Genomic DNA, 18,600 nt, shown 5'->3' on the forward strand with positions numbered 1-18,600 from the left:
TTCTAAATATCTTCAATTCATGAAAGTCTCCTTATTTAGGCATTTGCAGTCTCATGTTACCTTGAAACATTTTAAATGGGAACTAGAAAATAATTAACCACAAAAGTTGACTCATACTGACCTCTATTTTTTATTATGCTTATCTCTCTATAAACAGAAAATCTTAACTCATCTTAACAGAATAACCCAATATCAGAGTTGGAAGGAACCTCAGAGCTCTTCTAGTATAACTCCCTCCTCAAACAAGTGACTCTATACTAGGAGTGTCAAACTCGATTTCATTGATTGCCACATCAAGGTTGTGTTTGACCTCGAAAGAGATAGTGTGGGCATGGCCAGAGCAGGCGTGGCCAGCTCAACATCACTTGTGTCAGGGGTGCCTGTGGTACCCCAGGAAATCTGCCAGCGAAAATGGGCTCCCGAGCTCTGTTTTCGGCTGTGACGGCCTCCTGCAACCCTCTGACAGCAAAACAAAGCTCTGTTTTTGCTGGCAGAGGCACTACAGCCAATCCTTCGCTGTTTCCACAATCTAGTCCCCAGACATTGAGTTTGATACCCCTGTTCTATACCACTGGAGACAGATAGCTGTCCAGTCTCTTAAAACCTCCAGTGATCAAGCACTCACAACTTCTGGAGGCAAGGCATTTCACGATTGTTCTTACTATCAGGAAATTAGTTCTAGGTTGGATTGCTCTTTAACAAGTTTCCATCCATTATCATCCACTCTTGGAGAATAGGTCAGTCCCTTTTCTTTGTGACAGCCACTTAAATATTGGGAAATTGCTTTAAGGTCACCCATAGACCTTGCCTCCATTAGACTACATATTTCCTGCAAATGTTCTTCATATATATTTAGCCTACAGTCCCTGATTCATCTTTGTTGCTCTTCTCTGAACATTTTCTAGGATCTCAATAGCTTTTTTGGATTTTGTGACCAAAACTGGATGAAGTATTCCAAATGTGGTCTCACTAGTGCAGTATAAAGCAGCACTAACCCCTCATATTAGATTAGATTAGATTAGATTGCTTTTATTTATAGGCCGCCCTTTTCCCTGAGGGGACTCAGGGCGGCTTACAACCTATAGGGAGGGGATACACGTAATGACATATACAGACAATGCACAATTAAAAATAGAAGCAACATTCATTCATCATTCGGGTGGGGACGGATCCCAATCTTTAACCCCAGGCCTGGCGGGATAGCCAGATCTTAAGGGCTGTGCGGAAGGTCTGGAGGGTGGTGAGGGTACGAATCTCCACGGGGAGGTCGTTCCAAAGGGTCGGAGCTACTACTGAAAAGGCTCTCCTCCGCGTAGTTGCCAGTCGGCACTGGCTGGCAGATGGAACTCGGAGGAGGCCTAATCTGTGTGATCTAATCGTCGCGAGGAGGTAATTGGCAGGAGGCGGTCTCTCAAGTACCCAGATCCACTACCATGAAGGGCTTTATGGGTGGTAAGTAGCACCTTGAAGCGCACCCGGAGATCAACAGGTAGCCAGCGCAGCTCGCGGAGGATAGGTGTTATGTGGGCGAACCGAGGAGCACCCACAATCACTCGCGCGGCCGCATTCTGGACTAGCTGAAGTCGCCGGATGCTCTTCAAGGGCAGCCCCATGTAGAGCACGTTGCAGTATTCCAGCCTAGAGGTCACAAGGGCACGAGTGACTGTTGTGAGAGCCTCCCGGTTCAGGTAGGGTCGCAACTGGTGCACCAGGCGAACCTGGGCAAATGCCCCCCTGGTCACAGCCGACAGATGGTGATCGAAGGTCAGCTGTGGGTCCAGGAGGACTCCCAAGTTGCGAACCCTGTCTGAGGGGTATAATATTTGGCCCCCCAGCCTGAGTGATGGAACACTAGCCAAATTATTGGGAGGGAAACACAACAGCCACTCGGTCTTCTCCGGGTTGAGTACAAGCTTGTTAGTCCTCATCCAGTCTAGATAATATTATCTTGATATTATCCCTCTATTGATGGAGCCAAGGCTTTTGGCTTTTTTGACAACCGCAGCACACTGCTGGCTCATACTTTGTTGTCTACTAGGACTCCTAGAGCTGTATCACATTTACTACTAATGAGCAAGTTACCACCTATCCTATATCTGTATTTTCTTGCCTAAGTGTACAACCTTACTTTTCCCACTGAAATGCATTTTGTTGGACCGGGCCCAGTGCCAAAATGTCAAAATCCTTTTGGATCTTGAGCCTATCTTCTAAAGCAAAGGTGTAAAACTTGCATCATCATGGCAGGGTCACGTGACATATCAGAAAACTTTCCCCCCTTCACTAAACCGTACATGGGCATCGCCAGCGCATGACATATCCAACCCAAGGGCCACAGGTTTGACAGCCCTGCTCTAAAGTGTTGGCTATTCCTCCCAGCTTGGTGTCATCTGCAAATTTTATGAATTCCCTTTCTATCCCATCATCTCAACCATTTATGAAGAGTACTGTGCCTAAGACAGATCCTTGAGGTACCCACTGCATGTCTTCCTCCACATAGATGTAACTCCATTAAAGATTATATGTTGAATGCAGCTGTCAGCCAGTTATGAATCTACCAGGTAGTAATGCTGTCTAACCTACATTTTTCTACTTCAGCAAATAGTACAGATAGTCTTCAACTTACAAACATTTGTTTTGTGTCTGTTCAAAATTACAATTAAAATGACAAAAGTGACCTATGACCATTTTTCACACTTATAACTATTGCAGCATCCACATTCAGGTGATCAAAATTCAAATGCTTGGCAACTGACTCATATTTATGACTATTGTAGTGTCCCAGGATCATTTTGATAAGCAAAGTCATTGGGGGAGCCAGATTCATTTAACAAGCTTGTGACTAACTTAACAACTGCAGTGATTTTCTTAATAACTGTGGAAAGAAAGGTTGTAAAATGGGGCAAAACTCACTTACAATTGTCTCATTTAACAATGGAAAATTTGGGATCAATTCTGGTCATAAGTACAAGACTATCTGTATGTTTGTTGTGGTCTACGTTGCCTTGATGAAGCATTTTGCTTACCCTTTAATTTAGTAACTTTGTTTTTGACAAACTCATGTTGGCTTCTAGTAATGACTTTGCTTGCTTCTAGATGTTTGCAGATCTGTTGCTGATTGGTCTTTAGTTTCCTGGATCCATTTCCCCCTTTTTTCTGAAGAATGGGAACTACATCAGCTATTTTCCAGTCCTCTGGTAGTTCCTCAGTGGTCCTGGATCTTGGAAAGATATGGATCAGTTGGTTCAAAAATCATATTTGCCAGCTTCTTCCGAACTCTTGGATGTTAACCACCTGATTCTGCTGATTCAAATTCATCTAGAGTGGATAGGTATTGTCTTACTATTTTGTTACCTCTTCTAACTTGTATTTCTTATCCATTTTTTCTGATACTACTTTTGATAAGTTGGACTCCCCCCCCCCTTTGTGTGTAGACAGATACAAAGAATGAATTAAGCAGTTCCACTTTCTATCTACTGCCCATCATCTTCTTGTTATCTTCTCCCATTAGTGGACCTCCATGACTTTTTATTTACATGTTGCAAGAAGATTTTTTATTATTCTTATTATTGACATTTATTGTAATCTATTCTGAGCCTTAGTTTTCCTGACTTCATCTTTGCAGATTCGGGCTACTTGCTGATATTCTGTCTCAGTTATGTGCTCCTATTTCCACTATTGCACATGTGCAAGACGGGAATGGCCGCCAGCCTTCTTCGCTCTGGCTTGGGTAGGCGAAAAACGCTGAAAATATCATCGAACTAGCTTGGAGACCATGCAGGTAGGGGCCCCAGTGGTGGAGCGCGATTTAGGGGACCCGAGCAAGTGGTCATCTAGGGGGTTGCCGCTTTCGGGTCCTGGTTGGCTCGGGACAGCGCTGGATGAGATCGGGCAGCTGGCTTGTTTGCGGCCGCTGCGGCCCTCCTAGGCCCCCCCCCCGCCCTGTCGGCTTGCAGCGTTCATGGCGCCTTCTGGCGTTTTCTGGCCTCGTTTTTGTGACTGGGAGGAGCCCTTGGATTTCATCGGATTGTCATCGTTCCAGAGAGGGGGTGGTTGGCCTGGCATGGCGCTGGACGAGATCAGGCAGCTGGTTTTGTTGCCGCCGCCGCGGCCCCTTCGGGTGCCCCCCCACCCTATTCGACTCGGCCTCCCCTGCGGCGTGGCCCTTCCTCTGCTTGCCCTCGTGCCTACGGGGCCTCCTCTTCTTGTCATCTGGCTCTCTCGGTTTGCGGTCGCTGGGCTTCCGGACTTACGATCTTGGTCTCATTTGTTGCGACCACTGCCGCCCGCCGATGCCCCGGGGATGCCACCTCAGCCACTCCAGACTTTTGGACCCCTTTGTTACACCGTTCCAGTGCATAAGAAAGGAAGGAAGATGAATCACTCTCCCTCTACACTACCGCTGATCTCCATCTACTCAAACTTATGAATCCGCCTTATGAACTTTATGAATTCGCTTGCACAATACTAATATTAACATCTGCACAAACTTTCTGTATGTGGAATGTGTGTGATATGCATGTAGTTGAATGATCCCCTGTTTTTAAATTAATTTAATTTTATTCTCTATTTTATTGTACTATTGCAGGTTTTTAATGTTATAGTGGGGTATGTATGTGGAGAATGCCTGGCCGGTATATAAGGGGATTGAGAGTGCGACCTGGAGCCCTGTCCACTGAGTGCAGAAGCAGAAGTGGATGGGGGCCTGGATCTGCCTCTCATCCTAAAGTGCATGGTATGAATGGCCTGCCGAGAAGAACGGGGGCCGTGGGAGGGGGGGTCTATGGGGATGGGCTGGGCCGGAGCATCGCGGTTACGACTGGGAGGGGCAGGTACGATGGGAGCTACAAGGCTAGCCATTACCGGAGAAGGAGGGTTCGCTACGTCACAGCGATCCCTTGTTCCGGCCCTGACAGCTCAACTCAAGGACCAGGTGACAAGATAAGTCAGGGCCCTGGTCTCAGGTTGCTGTTGCTAAATGCCAGGTCTGTGATTCATAAAGCTCCCCTCGCCCGGGACTTAATATTAGATGAGGGGGCAGACCTGGCATGTATTACTGAAACCTGGCTGGGCCATGAAGGAGGAGTCCCCCTCTCAGAAATGTGCCCAGAAGGGTTTCAGGTGCTCCACCAACCACGACAGAAGGGGTGGGGGAGTGGCAGCTATTATCGGGAGTCATTAGTCCCTCGCAGGATCCCTGCTCCAGAGACTGTCGGGTGTGAGTCCCTCCTTGTGAAGTTGGACCTGGGGGGTCAAGTGGGCTTGTTTTTGACATACCTACCTCCCAGCTGCGTCACAACAGCCCTGCCTGCACTCCTAGAGTCAGTAGCCGGACTGGCGGTTGAGTTCCCCAGACTTATAGTACTGGGGGACTTCAACCTGCCATCTCTTGGTGAACGCTCAGATGGGGCCCAGGAGTTCATGGCTTCCATGACAACCATGGACTTGACCCAGGTAATTCAGGGTCCAACTCATACAGCGGGACACACACTCGACCTTGTGTTTCTCTCAGGGCAGTGGAGACGTGATCTGAAACTAAAGGGGATAGAGATCTCGCTCTTGTCATGGTCGGATCACTTCCTGCTGAGACTTGATTTTTGGAAGCTACTCCCCCACTGCAGGGAGGTGGAACCGATTAAATGGTTCTGCCCCAGGCGCCTGTGGACCCATTGGGATTTCAGACGGAGCTCGGAGAGATACCTGACCCCCTTGCCCACAATCCGACTGAGTCCTTGGTCGCTGCTTGGAATACAGCGGCGGCTGAGGCATTAGATCAGATTGCGCCTTTGCGGCCTCTCCTTGGTTTACCAAAGAACTCCGGGAGAAGAAGCACCAAAAGAGACGCCTAGAGCGATGCTGGAGGGCTAGTAACTCCGAATCCGACGAAACACAACTAAGAGCCTTTATTAGGACTTATTTAGTGGCGATACGGGTGGCAAAAAGTACTCATTTTTCTGCTCTTATTGCGTCCGCAGAATCTCGCCAGGCTGCCTGTTTAGGATAACCCGCTCCCTCCTGAAAGGGAGGGATGCGGGGGAATCTCTACAGGGAAGAGCTGAGAAATTTGCCCAGTTTCTGTCGGACAAAGTCAGTCAGTTTCAGATGGACCTGGACTCCATTTGGACAGTGCCACAGAGATGCCGAGGGAGGGCCTTTATCAAATTTTGTGGAGTGAGTTCCAGCCTGTCACTCCTGAGGAAGTGGACAAGGCCATGGGAGTGATGAGTACCGCCACCTGTTTGCTGGACCCGTGTCTCTCCTGGTTGGTCTCAACCAGCAGGGAGGTAACATGCGGTTGGCTCCAGAGGATCGTGAACACCTCTCTTCAGGAGGGATCTTTCCCGCAACCTTTGAAGGAAGCGGTGGTGAGACCCCTCCTCAAGAAGCCTTCTCTGGACCCAGCTGTTCTTAAAAACTATCGTCCAGTCTCCAACCTCCCTTTCTTAGGGAAGGTTGTTGAGAAGGTGGTGGCCTTCTAACTCCGGCGAACCTTGGATGAAGCGGATTATCTACATCCCTTTCAGTCTGGTTTCAGGCCTGGTTACAGCACTGAAACCGCTTTGGTTGCGCTGACCGATGATCTCTGGCAGGCCAGGGATAGAGGACACTCCTCTATCCTGGTGCTCCTTGACCTCTCAGCGGCCTTCGATACCATCGACCATGGTATCCTTCTGCGACGGCTGGAAGAGGTGGGAGTGGGAGGCACCGTTTTACGGTGGTTCTCCTCTTACCTCTCTGGCAGGTCACAGTCGGTGTTGGTCGGAGGACAGAGGTCGACCCCTAGGCCCCTTAAATATGGGGTGCCACAGGGCTCGGTCTTGTCCACCCTCCTATTTAATATCTACATGAAGCCGCTGGGTGAGATCATTCACCGGCACGGGATTAAATACCATCAATATGCGGATGATACCCAGCTGTATTTCTCCGCCCCGTGCCAACTCAGTGAAGCGGTGGAAGTGATGTGCCAGTGCCTGGAAGCTGTCAGGGTCTGGATGGGAGTGAACAAGCTTGCACTCAACCCTGACAAGACTGAGTGGCTATGGATGTTGCCCCCCAAGGATAGTCCAGATATTCCATCTTTAAGCCTGGGGGGTGAAACCTTATACCCCTCAGAGAGGGCCTGCAACTTGGGTGTCCTCCTGGACCACAGCTGACACTAGAACACCATTTGTCAGCTGTGACCAGGGGAGCTTTTGCCCAGGTTCGCCTAGTGCACCAGTTGCAGCCCTACCTGGACCGGGAGGCACTTCAAATGGTCACTCACGCCCTCATCACCTCAAGACTTGACTACTGTAACGCGCTCTACATGGGGCCCTGAAAAGTGTTCAGAGACTACAATTGGTCCAGAATGCAGCCATGCAAGCGATACTGGGTGTACCGAGATACACCCATGTTACATCCATCCTCCGCGAGGTGCACTGGCTCCCTATTGGTCTCTCAACGCGCTTCAAGGTACTGGTTATCACCTTTAAAGCCCTGCATGGCTTAGGACCCGGATATCTACGAGACTGTCTTCTGCCACATATCTCCCAGCGTCCGATAAGATCACACAGGATGGGCCTTCTCCAGGTGCCGTCGACTAGACAATGTCATCTAGCGGCTCCTCGGGGAAGGTCCTTCTCTGTAGCTGCCCCGGCCCTATGGAACGATCTACCCCCAGAGATCCGGACCCTCCCCACTCTCTCGGCCTTCCGAAAGTCTACTAAGACCTGGCTATTCCGGCAGGCCTGGGGCTGTTGACCTCATGAATGAGGTCCAGCCCCACTAAGATTGAGTGCACGATGTGTCTTTTTAACTTGCTTTCCCTCTCTATTTTAAGTTTTTTTCTTAGTATTCTTTTTAGAGCTGTTTTTATGTAAGCCGCCCGGAGTCCTTCGGGATTGGGCGTATAAATTCATTAAACTTTGACCTTTTTATATTTGCCCTTTTTGTCTTTCAGTTCATCACAGTTATTTATGCAGCCATCTCTTGTAGGATCTCTTATTTTTCCTTTTTATTGGTACTGTGCTAGATTGGGCTTCTATAAACTGCTTTTCAGAATTTCCCAAACTTCTTGGATTGCTTTTCTATTAAGAATTTCTATTTGTATAATTTTTTCCAGATTTTCTCTAAGTTTGTTGAAATCAGCTCTTTTACGGTCCAAGTCACTAGTTTGACTTTGTTCTTCCATGTTTGTCCTTCCATTATGTTGAATATCAATAACAAATGATTACTCTTGGCAAAGTTCCTGTAACCAACTCCTTCCCTAATTTCAGTTGGTGAAAATTAAGTCCAGTATAACTGACCCTGTAGTTCTCTTCTCTACTTGTTGAGAGGCACAGATGTCTCCTAGGTTCCTCAGGAACCTGTTTGATCTCCCACTAGTGCAGAATTTGTCTCCCAGTTGATGTCAGGATAGTTACCGATGTCATTACTATTGTGCTGTGCTTTCTGCATATCTTTAACTTGTTAGCTAAAAATCAATCTATTTTCTCTGATTGGTTGGGTGATCTGTAACATATACCAATGGCAATGTCATTTCTTTTTCCTTTTATATTAATCCAAATGCATTCAAGAAGGTTTTCATCATTGTTTTGTTGAATTTCTATAGAGGTGTAATTGTTTTATATATTGCGCAACTCCACGTATTCTATTATTTTTATTTTATTTCATTTTTTAACAATTTGAATCCTTCTATCTGTATTATGGTAATCAAGCTGTAGTCATGGGTTTCAAACTGCCAAATTTTGATAATGGCAACAATGTCATATTTGCCCTCAGGTACCTGGGACTTCAAGTTCATCTGGTTTGTTCCTCATACGTCTCCTAAAATAGGATATTGAGGAGGCAAATACAGGGAAACTAAAAAAGATTCAAATGCCTATACACTAACACTCAAAGTGTTATTGTATAGGCATTTGAGTCCTATTTAGTGACCCTATTTTACTTCCTCTATCTCCTATTTTATATTTAAGTTCCCCTTCTTTCTTATTACACAGGTCTGCAAAAAAATTTTTCCCGAACGCTGTTTTAGTTATTCCACATAATCTTTATGTTTTTTTGGTGTGCTGAATCTGAAAATGACCTCCATTTTTTCATAGGACATCACGTTTCCTGACAATTTAGGTAACTATGTTAAATAAGGCAATACCTCAAAATAAATGGAAATAGACTTATAAAATTAAAGTTTTATTACAATATTTTCATGAAAATCCTTTTTTGAACTGAAATGAGCTCACCTACACACACTAAACTCGATTCTTCTTCCTTGTGAGGCTCCTCTTGGTGCATTTACGCTTGTGAGTAGCATCTGGAATGTCTCTCTGAAACATCCAACAATAGTCTGCCATCATTGTAATGCTCCATTTTCCCTGGTATCTCCTCTTTAATGTCTTGGTGGAATCGTTCACCTTGTTCCTCATTCACAGCTCCCAAATTTTCAAGAAAGTAGTCAAGGTGGGACTGGAGGAAATGCACTTTCAAACTCATCAGGCAACCTAAAGCTTGAAATGCTTTCAGCATTCTTCCGATGATCTTTTTGTAGTGAGGATCTTTGTTATTGCCTAAAAATTTCTGTACGACTTCTTTAAATGCAATCCACTCTTCTTTTTGAGGATCCATCATGGTATTGACAAACTCTTGATCAACTATAAGCCTTCTAATGTCTGGTCCAATGAACCCACCTTCCTTCAATTTTGCCTCCGACAGGCATGGAAATTTGATGACCAAGTATTTGAGGCATTCTCCATCTCTTGCAAATGATTTTATGAATTGCTTCATCAATCCCAATTTTATGTGGAGAGGTGGTAGAAGAACTTTATGGGAAGGTACCAAAGTTTCTCGGAGGACATTTTTTTCACCGTTAGCAGCCTCTTCTTGGTCCAGTGATTTTGTCGGTCTCGATTGTCTCATACACACAGAAAACAAGGGTATTTGATATACCCAGCTTGTTGCCTGAGCAGCATGCACAAGACCTTCAAGTCCCCACACACTTGCCAACCATGGTCTTCATATTTAAGTTTACAAAGAACCAATTCCAAATTCTTGTAAGTTTCCTTCAAGTGTACGGAATGATCTACAGGTATGGAAGCGTAAAAACCATTGTGGAGTAAAACTGCTTTGAGACTTCTTTTTGAAGAATCTATAAAGATTCCATTGCTCTGAATCATATTGGATTTTAAATTGACCCATCAGACCTTCGACGTCGATGCAATAAACCAACTTGTCTTCCTGGGTGAAGTAAGGAACGAACTCCCTTTCACGATGTCTGCACCATGAAGATGCAGACAACATCCTGGCAACAATAAATTCCTGCTTTTCAGCCTTGATCTGAGTAACTCAGTGGCATCTTTGGGAAGATTCAATCTCTTACCAAATCATTCATCTCCTCCTGAGAAAACAATTTTGGTCTTGTATCATCTTCCAAGTCAGAACTTTATTCATCATCTGGTTCAGATATGACTTCACTAGGTATCTCTTCCAAGGGAGCAGCGGGCTTGGGTACTGGTATATCTGTGCCATGGGGGATGGGACGAATTGCTGAGTGAAGATTGGGGTATGAAATGGAATGCTTCCATTTGGAATTAAACCCTTTCACATCGCATGAACAAAAGTAACAGTCATCACTATGGTTCTTTTGCTCTCACCATACCATAGGGATCCCATTACAGAAATATTTTTTCTTACCCTTGAACCGGTTTCGGAGGTCCTCAACACACCGTTTGCACACTTTATGAGGCGTCCAAACTTTATCTTGATCTCCAATTTTTATTCCAAAGTATGCAAAATATACTTTTTTCACAAAGTCTGTAATATTCTGCTGTTGCTTCAACACTGTATATTCACCACAGATGAAACAGAAACTGTCTGGCGAATTAATACACTTTCGCAGAGCCATAACGGTTGAAGAATGACGAGCTAACATAAATTGCAATGAAAAAGTGTGAACAGCCTAGAAATAAGAACCTGATTATGATTCGTGCACAAGTGTGGCACGAATGTCCACTAAGTGTGTGCAGGAGAGAGCAGCTCTGCATATGTACACGAGATGTCACAGTGCTGGTCATGCCCTCTGCACTGACTGGAGATGCTGCTATCTGCCTTGGGTCTCCCTCCCACTGAATTCTTCAGGAAAGATTAACCCCTTCTACCATTAGAAGCACAAACTTAAAACTTGCTTAACATGTATATATTGCTGACTATCAGATTTACAGTGCTATAATTTTTTTTACATAACTCGGACAAACTCTTTAAGGTTTTTTTGGCATTTTATATCTTAAATGCACTTATGTGAATTAATTAATAGTAATTTGGACTTTAAATTTGGTTAAAAACCCATAATATAAAAGAAAATACCAAAAAATTTAAAAAATTGATAAATTTGAAGATAATTTTGCATGTTGTGGCAAATCATGATATCTAGGAGTTTTTTCAATATTTTATTTGTTTTCAGCACATCAAAATACATGGAAATTAGATGAAAATAATCAAATAGCTTTTTAGTCGCAGACCTGTGATTGGTTGATTGCCCTTTCGATTTATACTAGGAATTAGCTTCTGAAAATTTGTCTCCCTCCCCCTCCAGTTTTAGTTTAACGCTCTTTGGATATGACTAGCCACTTGGTTTCCAAAGACATTCTTCAGAGTTCTTATAAGTAAAACCCATCCCCTGACAAAAGCACCTTGTGTAGGTATTGAAGATTTACACCTTCAACTAAATCACACAATTTTCCATGATAGTTTTTCCCCCATAAGGGGCTATATAGTTGTAGTATACACTGGCCAACAAGGAAAGGTACAAAGCATTCTACTGGAGGTCAACATTTCAAACCAATATTTCCTATTTCATTTTGATTAACACATCTAGAAGAACAATCTGTTAAGCTATAGAATATTTGGTTCTTCTGCTTTATTTTAGACATATGACACCAATACTGAAACAAATAGACAATGGATTCCCCCAACTATTCTACAATGGCTTTGAAAGTTAGTTTTTTCCAAGAAAAACATCTTAATTTAAGAAAATCCCATAAAGAGATGGTGTATGTCTATGGTGGATTGTGAGTATCAGGCAAATCATTCCTACATCTATTCTTCCTCTACTGCAATCTTCTCCAACAACTAGATAGAATTATATATTTTACATCTACCAATATTACATGCAAATATAACACACCAGAAGAAGAAATGAGGTCACTATAGTTATCTCCTGCAATCACTTGAAACCAGCAAATAAATTTTATGTGCTGGAATCATCCAAACTATAGATAAATTATTAAAATTTCAAGTTTAATTAGTCCATAATCTGACCAACAGTAAAATTTGTGCAAGCCTACTTACCTAACTTTTTGAGATTAGGAAGCATATGTACAACAAAAAGGCGATAATCTGATTCATTTTTAACAACAGGATTCAGTCGGAAATCCACAACTTGAAGTGCAGTTAAATTGTGGAGTCGTAGCACTTCTGATAAAGAGGAGATGTGATTGAAGTAGAGATTGAGCTTTTCTAAGTACGTGAGATGTTTAAGGCCCTGTTTTAAAATATGAATAAACTTAGTGAACTTACTCTTGTAAAATGACTAAAATGACTAAGACTAAGATTCTCTTTTTCATACATATGTTTTATAATACCTGTGCAAAAAGGGGGGAAATTTAAATCATGCAATTTGCTCCCCTTGGCACTTTATCACCTTCTACATATAGTGGATGCCTCTGTAAAGAGGATATCTCAGATGAGAACTGAAATAATGATTATTTCTCAGTATCTCACCCTTGTCAAGATATTTCAGATGTGTAGGCTGCTAAATTATAGATCAATTTACAATTATGCATAAAAGTTGGTGAACTCTATTGAATTTTCAATGTTTCTGCATAAATATACTCTAAAATATGATTTATTTTGCACACAAGTGCCAAAACTAAACAAAGAGAACTATGTTAAACAAATTAGTCCAAAAACGTTATATTTCTTCATTTATTCATTGAAGAAAATTGCTCACCTGAACTAAAATAAATACTTTAACACATAGGGAATGCCTTTTATTTTCCACATTTTAAACATTTGCCTCAATAGTCCCTTTACTACTTGTTACAAAGTAGTAAATAACAAGTAGTACTTGTTATTCTGCACATATGGAAAATCTCTACACATGTGCTTTATTATATCAGGATATTTTCATGCCAGGACCATTTCAATTGTTAGGTAGTAAACAGATATATTTAATAAATCCAAAAATAAAATCCCCAAATATACAATGGAAAATATGCAAACTCCCAAAACTTTTTACCTCCAATGTAATCAGTGCATTGCGTGAGAGGTCAAGAGATTTCAGATAAACAAATTTTTTCAAGGAATTTCCTAAATGAGTGATCTTTTCATATATTCCAGGAAGAGACAATGATCGGATATCAGCTGAAATGGAAACATTGCTGGCAATTTAATATGACTTACTTTTGATAATACTTATAAAAAGGAAGCGGGGAATCAGACATGTACAGCAAGTTGGGGGGGGGGTTTAAAAGAAAGAATTACCATTAGAGGAGAATATTTGTAGCTCTGAGTTGAACTATGTAACATCATCATAATTCCTTGATTGGTGTGCTGTTTATGGCAAGAACTACTAACTCAAATAATTGTAACGTAAACAATGGGCTAATAAGAACCATGGAGAACACTCCCTCCAGCACTAACAGGGCAAGCCACACAACTGCATATAGGCACAGAGAACAAATCCCACTACATTTTAGCATTCATTATATATTATCTAGTTGTGTAACTAAGCTTAAAGAGTACCAAGGACCTCACAATCAAAAGAATTGTAAGGCATGATTTTGGCCATTGCCTCTAATTTCAAAAATGTAAATTAAAACATTCCATGTAAATGGCTACCTACTCTCTGTTTGCATATATTTATTGAAGAGAAGCCTATCATTTGCTTAGATTATTGATTCTATTGCAAAGTGATTTATTGACTATTAATTTTTTTATAATAAATTCTGCCTATCCTTCCCAGAAATCCATTACAGGTAATGCTCAACTTACAACCATTCATTTAGCCGTTCAATAGCACTGAAAAAAAGTGACTGACTGCTTGCACTTACAATCATTGCAGCATCCCTATGGTTATTTGATCATAATTCAGACATTTCACAACCTGCATATATTTAGAAAGGTGGCAGCATGCTGAGGTTATGTGATGGCAACCTTCCTACCCAGCTTCCAACAAGCAAAGTAAATGGCAGAATTCACTTCATGACCATACAATTCACTTAAAACTCCAATTATTTGGTTAACAACTGTGACCAAAAAGGTCATAAGATTGGGTACAACTCATTTAAATAACCACCTTGTTTAGCAATGGGTATAGGGACGTGGTGGCTCAGTGGCTAAGACACTGAGCTTGTCAATCAGAAAGGTCAGCAGTTCAAATCCCAAGTGCTGTGTAACAGATTGAGCTCCTGTTACTTGTTCCAGCTTCTGCCAACCTAGCAGTTCAAAAGCACGTAAAAATGCAAATAGAAAAATAGGGACCACTTTGTGGGAAGGTAACAGTGTTCCATGCACCTTCAGTGTTTAGTCATGCTGGCCACATGACCACGAAGATGTCTTCGGACAGCGCTGGCTCTTCAACTTTGAAACAGAGATGAGCACCGCCTCTTAGTCAGGAACAACTAGCATAAATGTACGAGAGGAACCTTTACCTTTATCTTTTTAGAAATGGATATTCTGGTCTCAAATTGAGAATTACCTATATGCTTTCTACTTGCATAGACATCCTCACACATCCAAATATACACGAGACACATATACACAATCATACAACTTTTTTACAACTATAGTACCCATAACTGATATTTAGTTTGTAATCTCTTATTCTAGATTCATTTCCTCATGCACCAACCTAGCTATTTCCCATCTTATGTAACTGCTTCTGCTTTTTAAATGAAGACCATATATTTGTCTCTAGTGTTTTTTTAGCCAAATGAAAAATATGATAATAAAAGGCCAGTCCAGCACAATACCACTGAAAAAGAAAAATAAGAAATTGAAGAAGAAACCAGCATGGTTGCACAAAGATCTCGCTGATAAACTGAATGACAAAACAGGATAAATACAAAAAATGAAAGAGGGACACCTAACTGAGACAGAATATCAGCAGATAGCCAAGTTCTGCAAAGATGAAGTCAGGAAAGCAAAGGCTCAGAATCAACAAAGTCTTGCAACAAAAGTCAAAGATGATTTTTAAAAGTTTCTTTTAACATATAAATAACAATAAAAATAAATAAAGGAAACAGTCTGTCCACTAAAGAGAGAAGATGGCAAGAGAATAACAGGCAGTACAGAGAAAGCAAAGCTGATTAGCTAATTATCTGCATCAGTCTTCAAGAGAAAAGAAACTATAGCCTTACCTACAAAAAATATAACTGCAAAAAAACACTAGAAATAAAAGTTAGAATAAGCCAAAAAAAAAAAGAAGGGGGTTAGAGAACATCTGTCTGATCTTGATGAATATAACTCACCAGGACAGATTTAACCCAAAGTTCTAAAGGAACTGGCAGAAGTCATCTCAGAACTATTATACTATATCTTTCAGAACTATTGTCAGGTACTTCAGCATGGAAGTACCTGACAATTGGAAAATGGCTCATGTGGTTCCCATCTTCAAAAAAAAAAAGGAAAACAACAGACTCAGGAAATACAGATCAATCAGCCTAACATCAATACCTGGGAAGATATTGAAAAAGATAAAAAACCAGATCTGCAAACATCTAGAAACAAATAAAGTAATAACTAGACATCAGCATGGGTTTGTTAAAAACAGATCATGCCAAACCAATTTTATTTAATCCTTTGACAAAGTGACTAAATTAGTAACTCAGCAAAATGCTGTGGACATAATAGACTTAGATTTCAGCAAGGCATACAACAAAGTAGATCATAACCTACTTCTTGGTAAGCTAGAAAAAGTAGGTAGATAGCATCACCACCACATGGATTTGTAACTGGCTGACAAATAATACTCAACAGTCCTTAATGGTATGTCTACAGGGAAGGAAGGAAGCAGTGGGGTACCACAAGGTTCCGTCTTAGGCCCAGTACTCTTCAATATCTTTACAAACAATTTAGAAGAGGGAACAGAACAGGAACTTATTAAATTTGCAGATGATAATAAGCTGGCAAGAATTGCCAACTGCCTAGATGATAGGCTCAAGTTACAGATGGATCTTAGCAGACTAGAACACTGGGCCCTATCTAACAAAATGAAATTCAATGTAGAGAAAAGTAAAGTATTACACTTTGACAAGAAAAAACAAACATGCACATATAGATTGGCTTAATAGCAGCAACTGTGAAGGGAACTTGGAATCTTAGTGGACAATCAATTAAATATGAGCTAGGAGAGTGTGGTGGCAGCCAAAAAAGCTAATGCAATCCCTTCGGGGAATAGGGCTGCTTACAAATCGAATAAATACCAATACCAATCCTAAATTGCATTGATTGATTGATTATGGAAGGTAATCAATCAAGATTACATAATGTATTAATACCACTCTATAAATCCTTAGTAAGACCACATCTAGAACACCTAGAGGTAGGTTGTTTCCGATTCGGCCCAGATCGGTCGAACCAGTAGGGGTGGTGGTAGGAGGTTCCACCCACCCAGCCCGGATGCTTCTGCACATGCACAGAAGTGTCATGTGCATGAGTGCTCACGCTCGCAAACCAGTAGCCCTCTACCAATTCTCTGCACTCTAGAAAAAATGCAGAGAAGAGCAACAAAGATGATTAGGGGAATGGGGCTAAAACATGAAGAACTGTTGCAGGAACTGAACATGGCTATTCTAGTGAAGAGAAGGACCAGGGATGAGATGATAGAAGTGTTCTAATATTTGAAGGCTTGTCACAGAGAAGGGGGGGGTCAACCTATTTTCTAAAGCACCTGAAGGCCAAACAAGGAATAATGGATGGAAACTAAACAAGGAGAGATTCAACCTAGAAATAAGGAGAAATTTTCTGATAGTGAGAACAATCAACCAATGGAACAGCTCGCCTTCAGAAGTTGTGGGTGCTTCATCACTGGAAGCTTTCAAGAGTTTGGACATCCATCTGTCAGAAATGGTACAGGGTCTCCTGCTGGATCAGAGGATTGGAGGTGGACTACAAGATGCCTTCCAACTCTGTTATTCTATTCCTATTCACTTTATAATAGTAACTAGAAGCTTGAATTGTACCTGGAAGCATTCACTCATGAGGATGGAAAATTGTAACAGGACATCATAATGCCTATTGTTCAATTTAAGTACTTATGTCAGATGTGATACAAGTAATAAATTGTATTCTTTGTGTGATAATGCTATAATTTTGATATCAAATGGGAAACCTTAAAACACAATACACATATAGCATTTCTATTATCTATTTTAAAATATTCCTAGACAGAATTGCCCTGTAGCTTTGGATCCTCCCACCCCCACCTACAATCCATCGAAAATACAATACGTATTGCTCTCCTACAGGACAATTGATTCATATTAAAATGAGCCCAATTCTTCTAATTCTTAAAAGAATTGATAAATACTAAAGGAACGTTTTCCTGAAAGATCATTCTTCCCCCTATTAGGAAGTGATCTAGCAAATAATACAATCGAACATCTTCATTTAATTTCTCTATTTCCTCTGCCCGTCTTTTGCCATCTCTTCCTACTACGAGGCAAAACGGCGACTAAAAAAGCCTTTTTCTCTCGCAGCCATGTTCCAACTTCCCACGCCCAAAAGCTGGATGATCACCGAGATTTTGGCGCCTCAGGTTAACTCTCTCTCGAACATCTTCCTCAGTCAATAAGATTCCGAGGGCAGCCGTGGTTTTCAAATAGTTAGATACATACATAACAAACTCTAACTCCGCATAGCAGACAAATCAAAACTAACGCCGCGAGTTGATGCAGCAGCCTTCAAAACAAAAGAAAGTGCGCGTGCGCCCGATCGAACTGAAGAACCAATTAAAATATGTATGAGTTTGAACTGCCCTATGGAAGTGCTCAGGTACTCAGGTAGATTCTCTCCAGTTCCTAGGCAACGGTACGCAGGTAAACCCGCTATTCCGTAGATATGGAGGGGTGGTTGCATAGATCTAACTATACAGAACATCCAAAATGATGAAGATTGGGATTCTGCATAGTCTATGCCCAGATTCACAAACTGAAATCATTTTAATCTGCTGTAAACCATATTAAGCAACTGATATGACAGTACTATTTTAAAAATATTTTAAAAATGGAACTGCCAGTCCATCTTGCTCTTTCAAATCTTGTATAATCTTGAATTTAATTTTTGTCTTTCATTGGACCACGTATAAATTGTTATTTGTTTATGCCAATTATTTAATAGCAGTATTTTAATGGAATCATCAGGAACAGAAAATATTTGTAAAATATTCATTTTAATGGCTTGCAATTATTTTTAACCAATCCTTGTCCAAATTCAACTTGTGATACAGAATTTCATGTGAATTTTTTTGTTAAATGAGGTCACCTTAAGAACTGCTTTATTGATAAAAAAAAGCAAAGATTTCAGATATTTGTGGATTTAGATTCTTTCCTAAAATTTGCATTTAGATGCTGT

General features: G+C 41.6%; 1 protein-coding gene across 1 annotated transcript in view; it reads right to left on the bottom strand.

The window, feature by feature from the left end:
* The window catches only part of CEP72 (centrosomal protein 72), a 52,991-nt gene extending 35,077 nt beyond the window's left edge, over positions 1-17,914 (bottom strand). Inside the window, exons 1-3 of the mRNA XM_087714412.1 lie at positions 17,767-17,914; positions 13,265-13,389; positions 12,316-12,508 (exon numbers count right to left, since the gene is read on the bottom strand). Coding sequence (XP_087570538.1) covers positions 12,316-12,508; positions 13,265-13,389; positions 17,767-17,866 — 418 coding nt within the window. The 5' untranslated portion in view covers positions 17,867-17,914. The remainder of the gene's footprint in view (positions 1-12,315; positions 12,509-13,264; positions 13,390-17,766) is intronic.
* Between the last annotated feature and the right edge of the window lie 686 nt (positions 17,915-18,600).

The sequence above is a fragment of the Thamnophis sirtalis genome, unplaced genomic scaffold (genome assembly GCF_051295495.1).
Source record: "Thamnophis sirtalis isolate CommonGarterSnake01/CBP01778 unplaced genomic scaffold, rThaSir2_p1.2 scaffold_4, whole genome shotgun sequence".
In the NCBI taxonomy this organism is placed as follows: domain Eukaryota; kingdom Metazoa; phylum Chordata; class Lepidosauria; order Squamata; family Natricidae; genus Thamnophis; species Thamnophis sirtalis.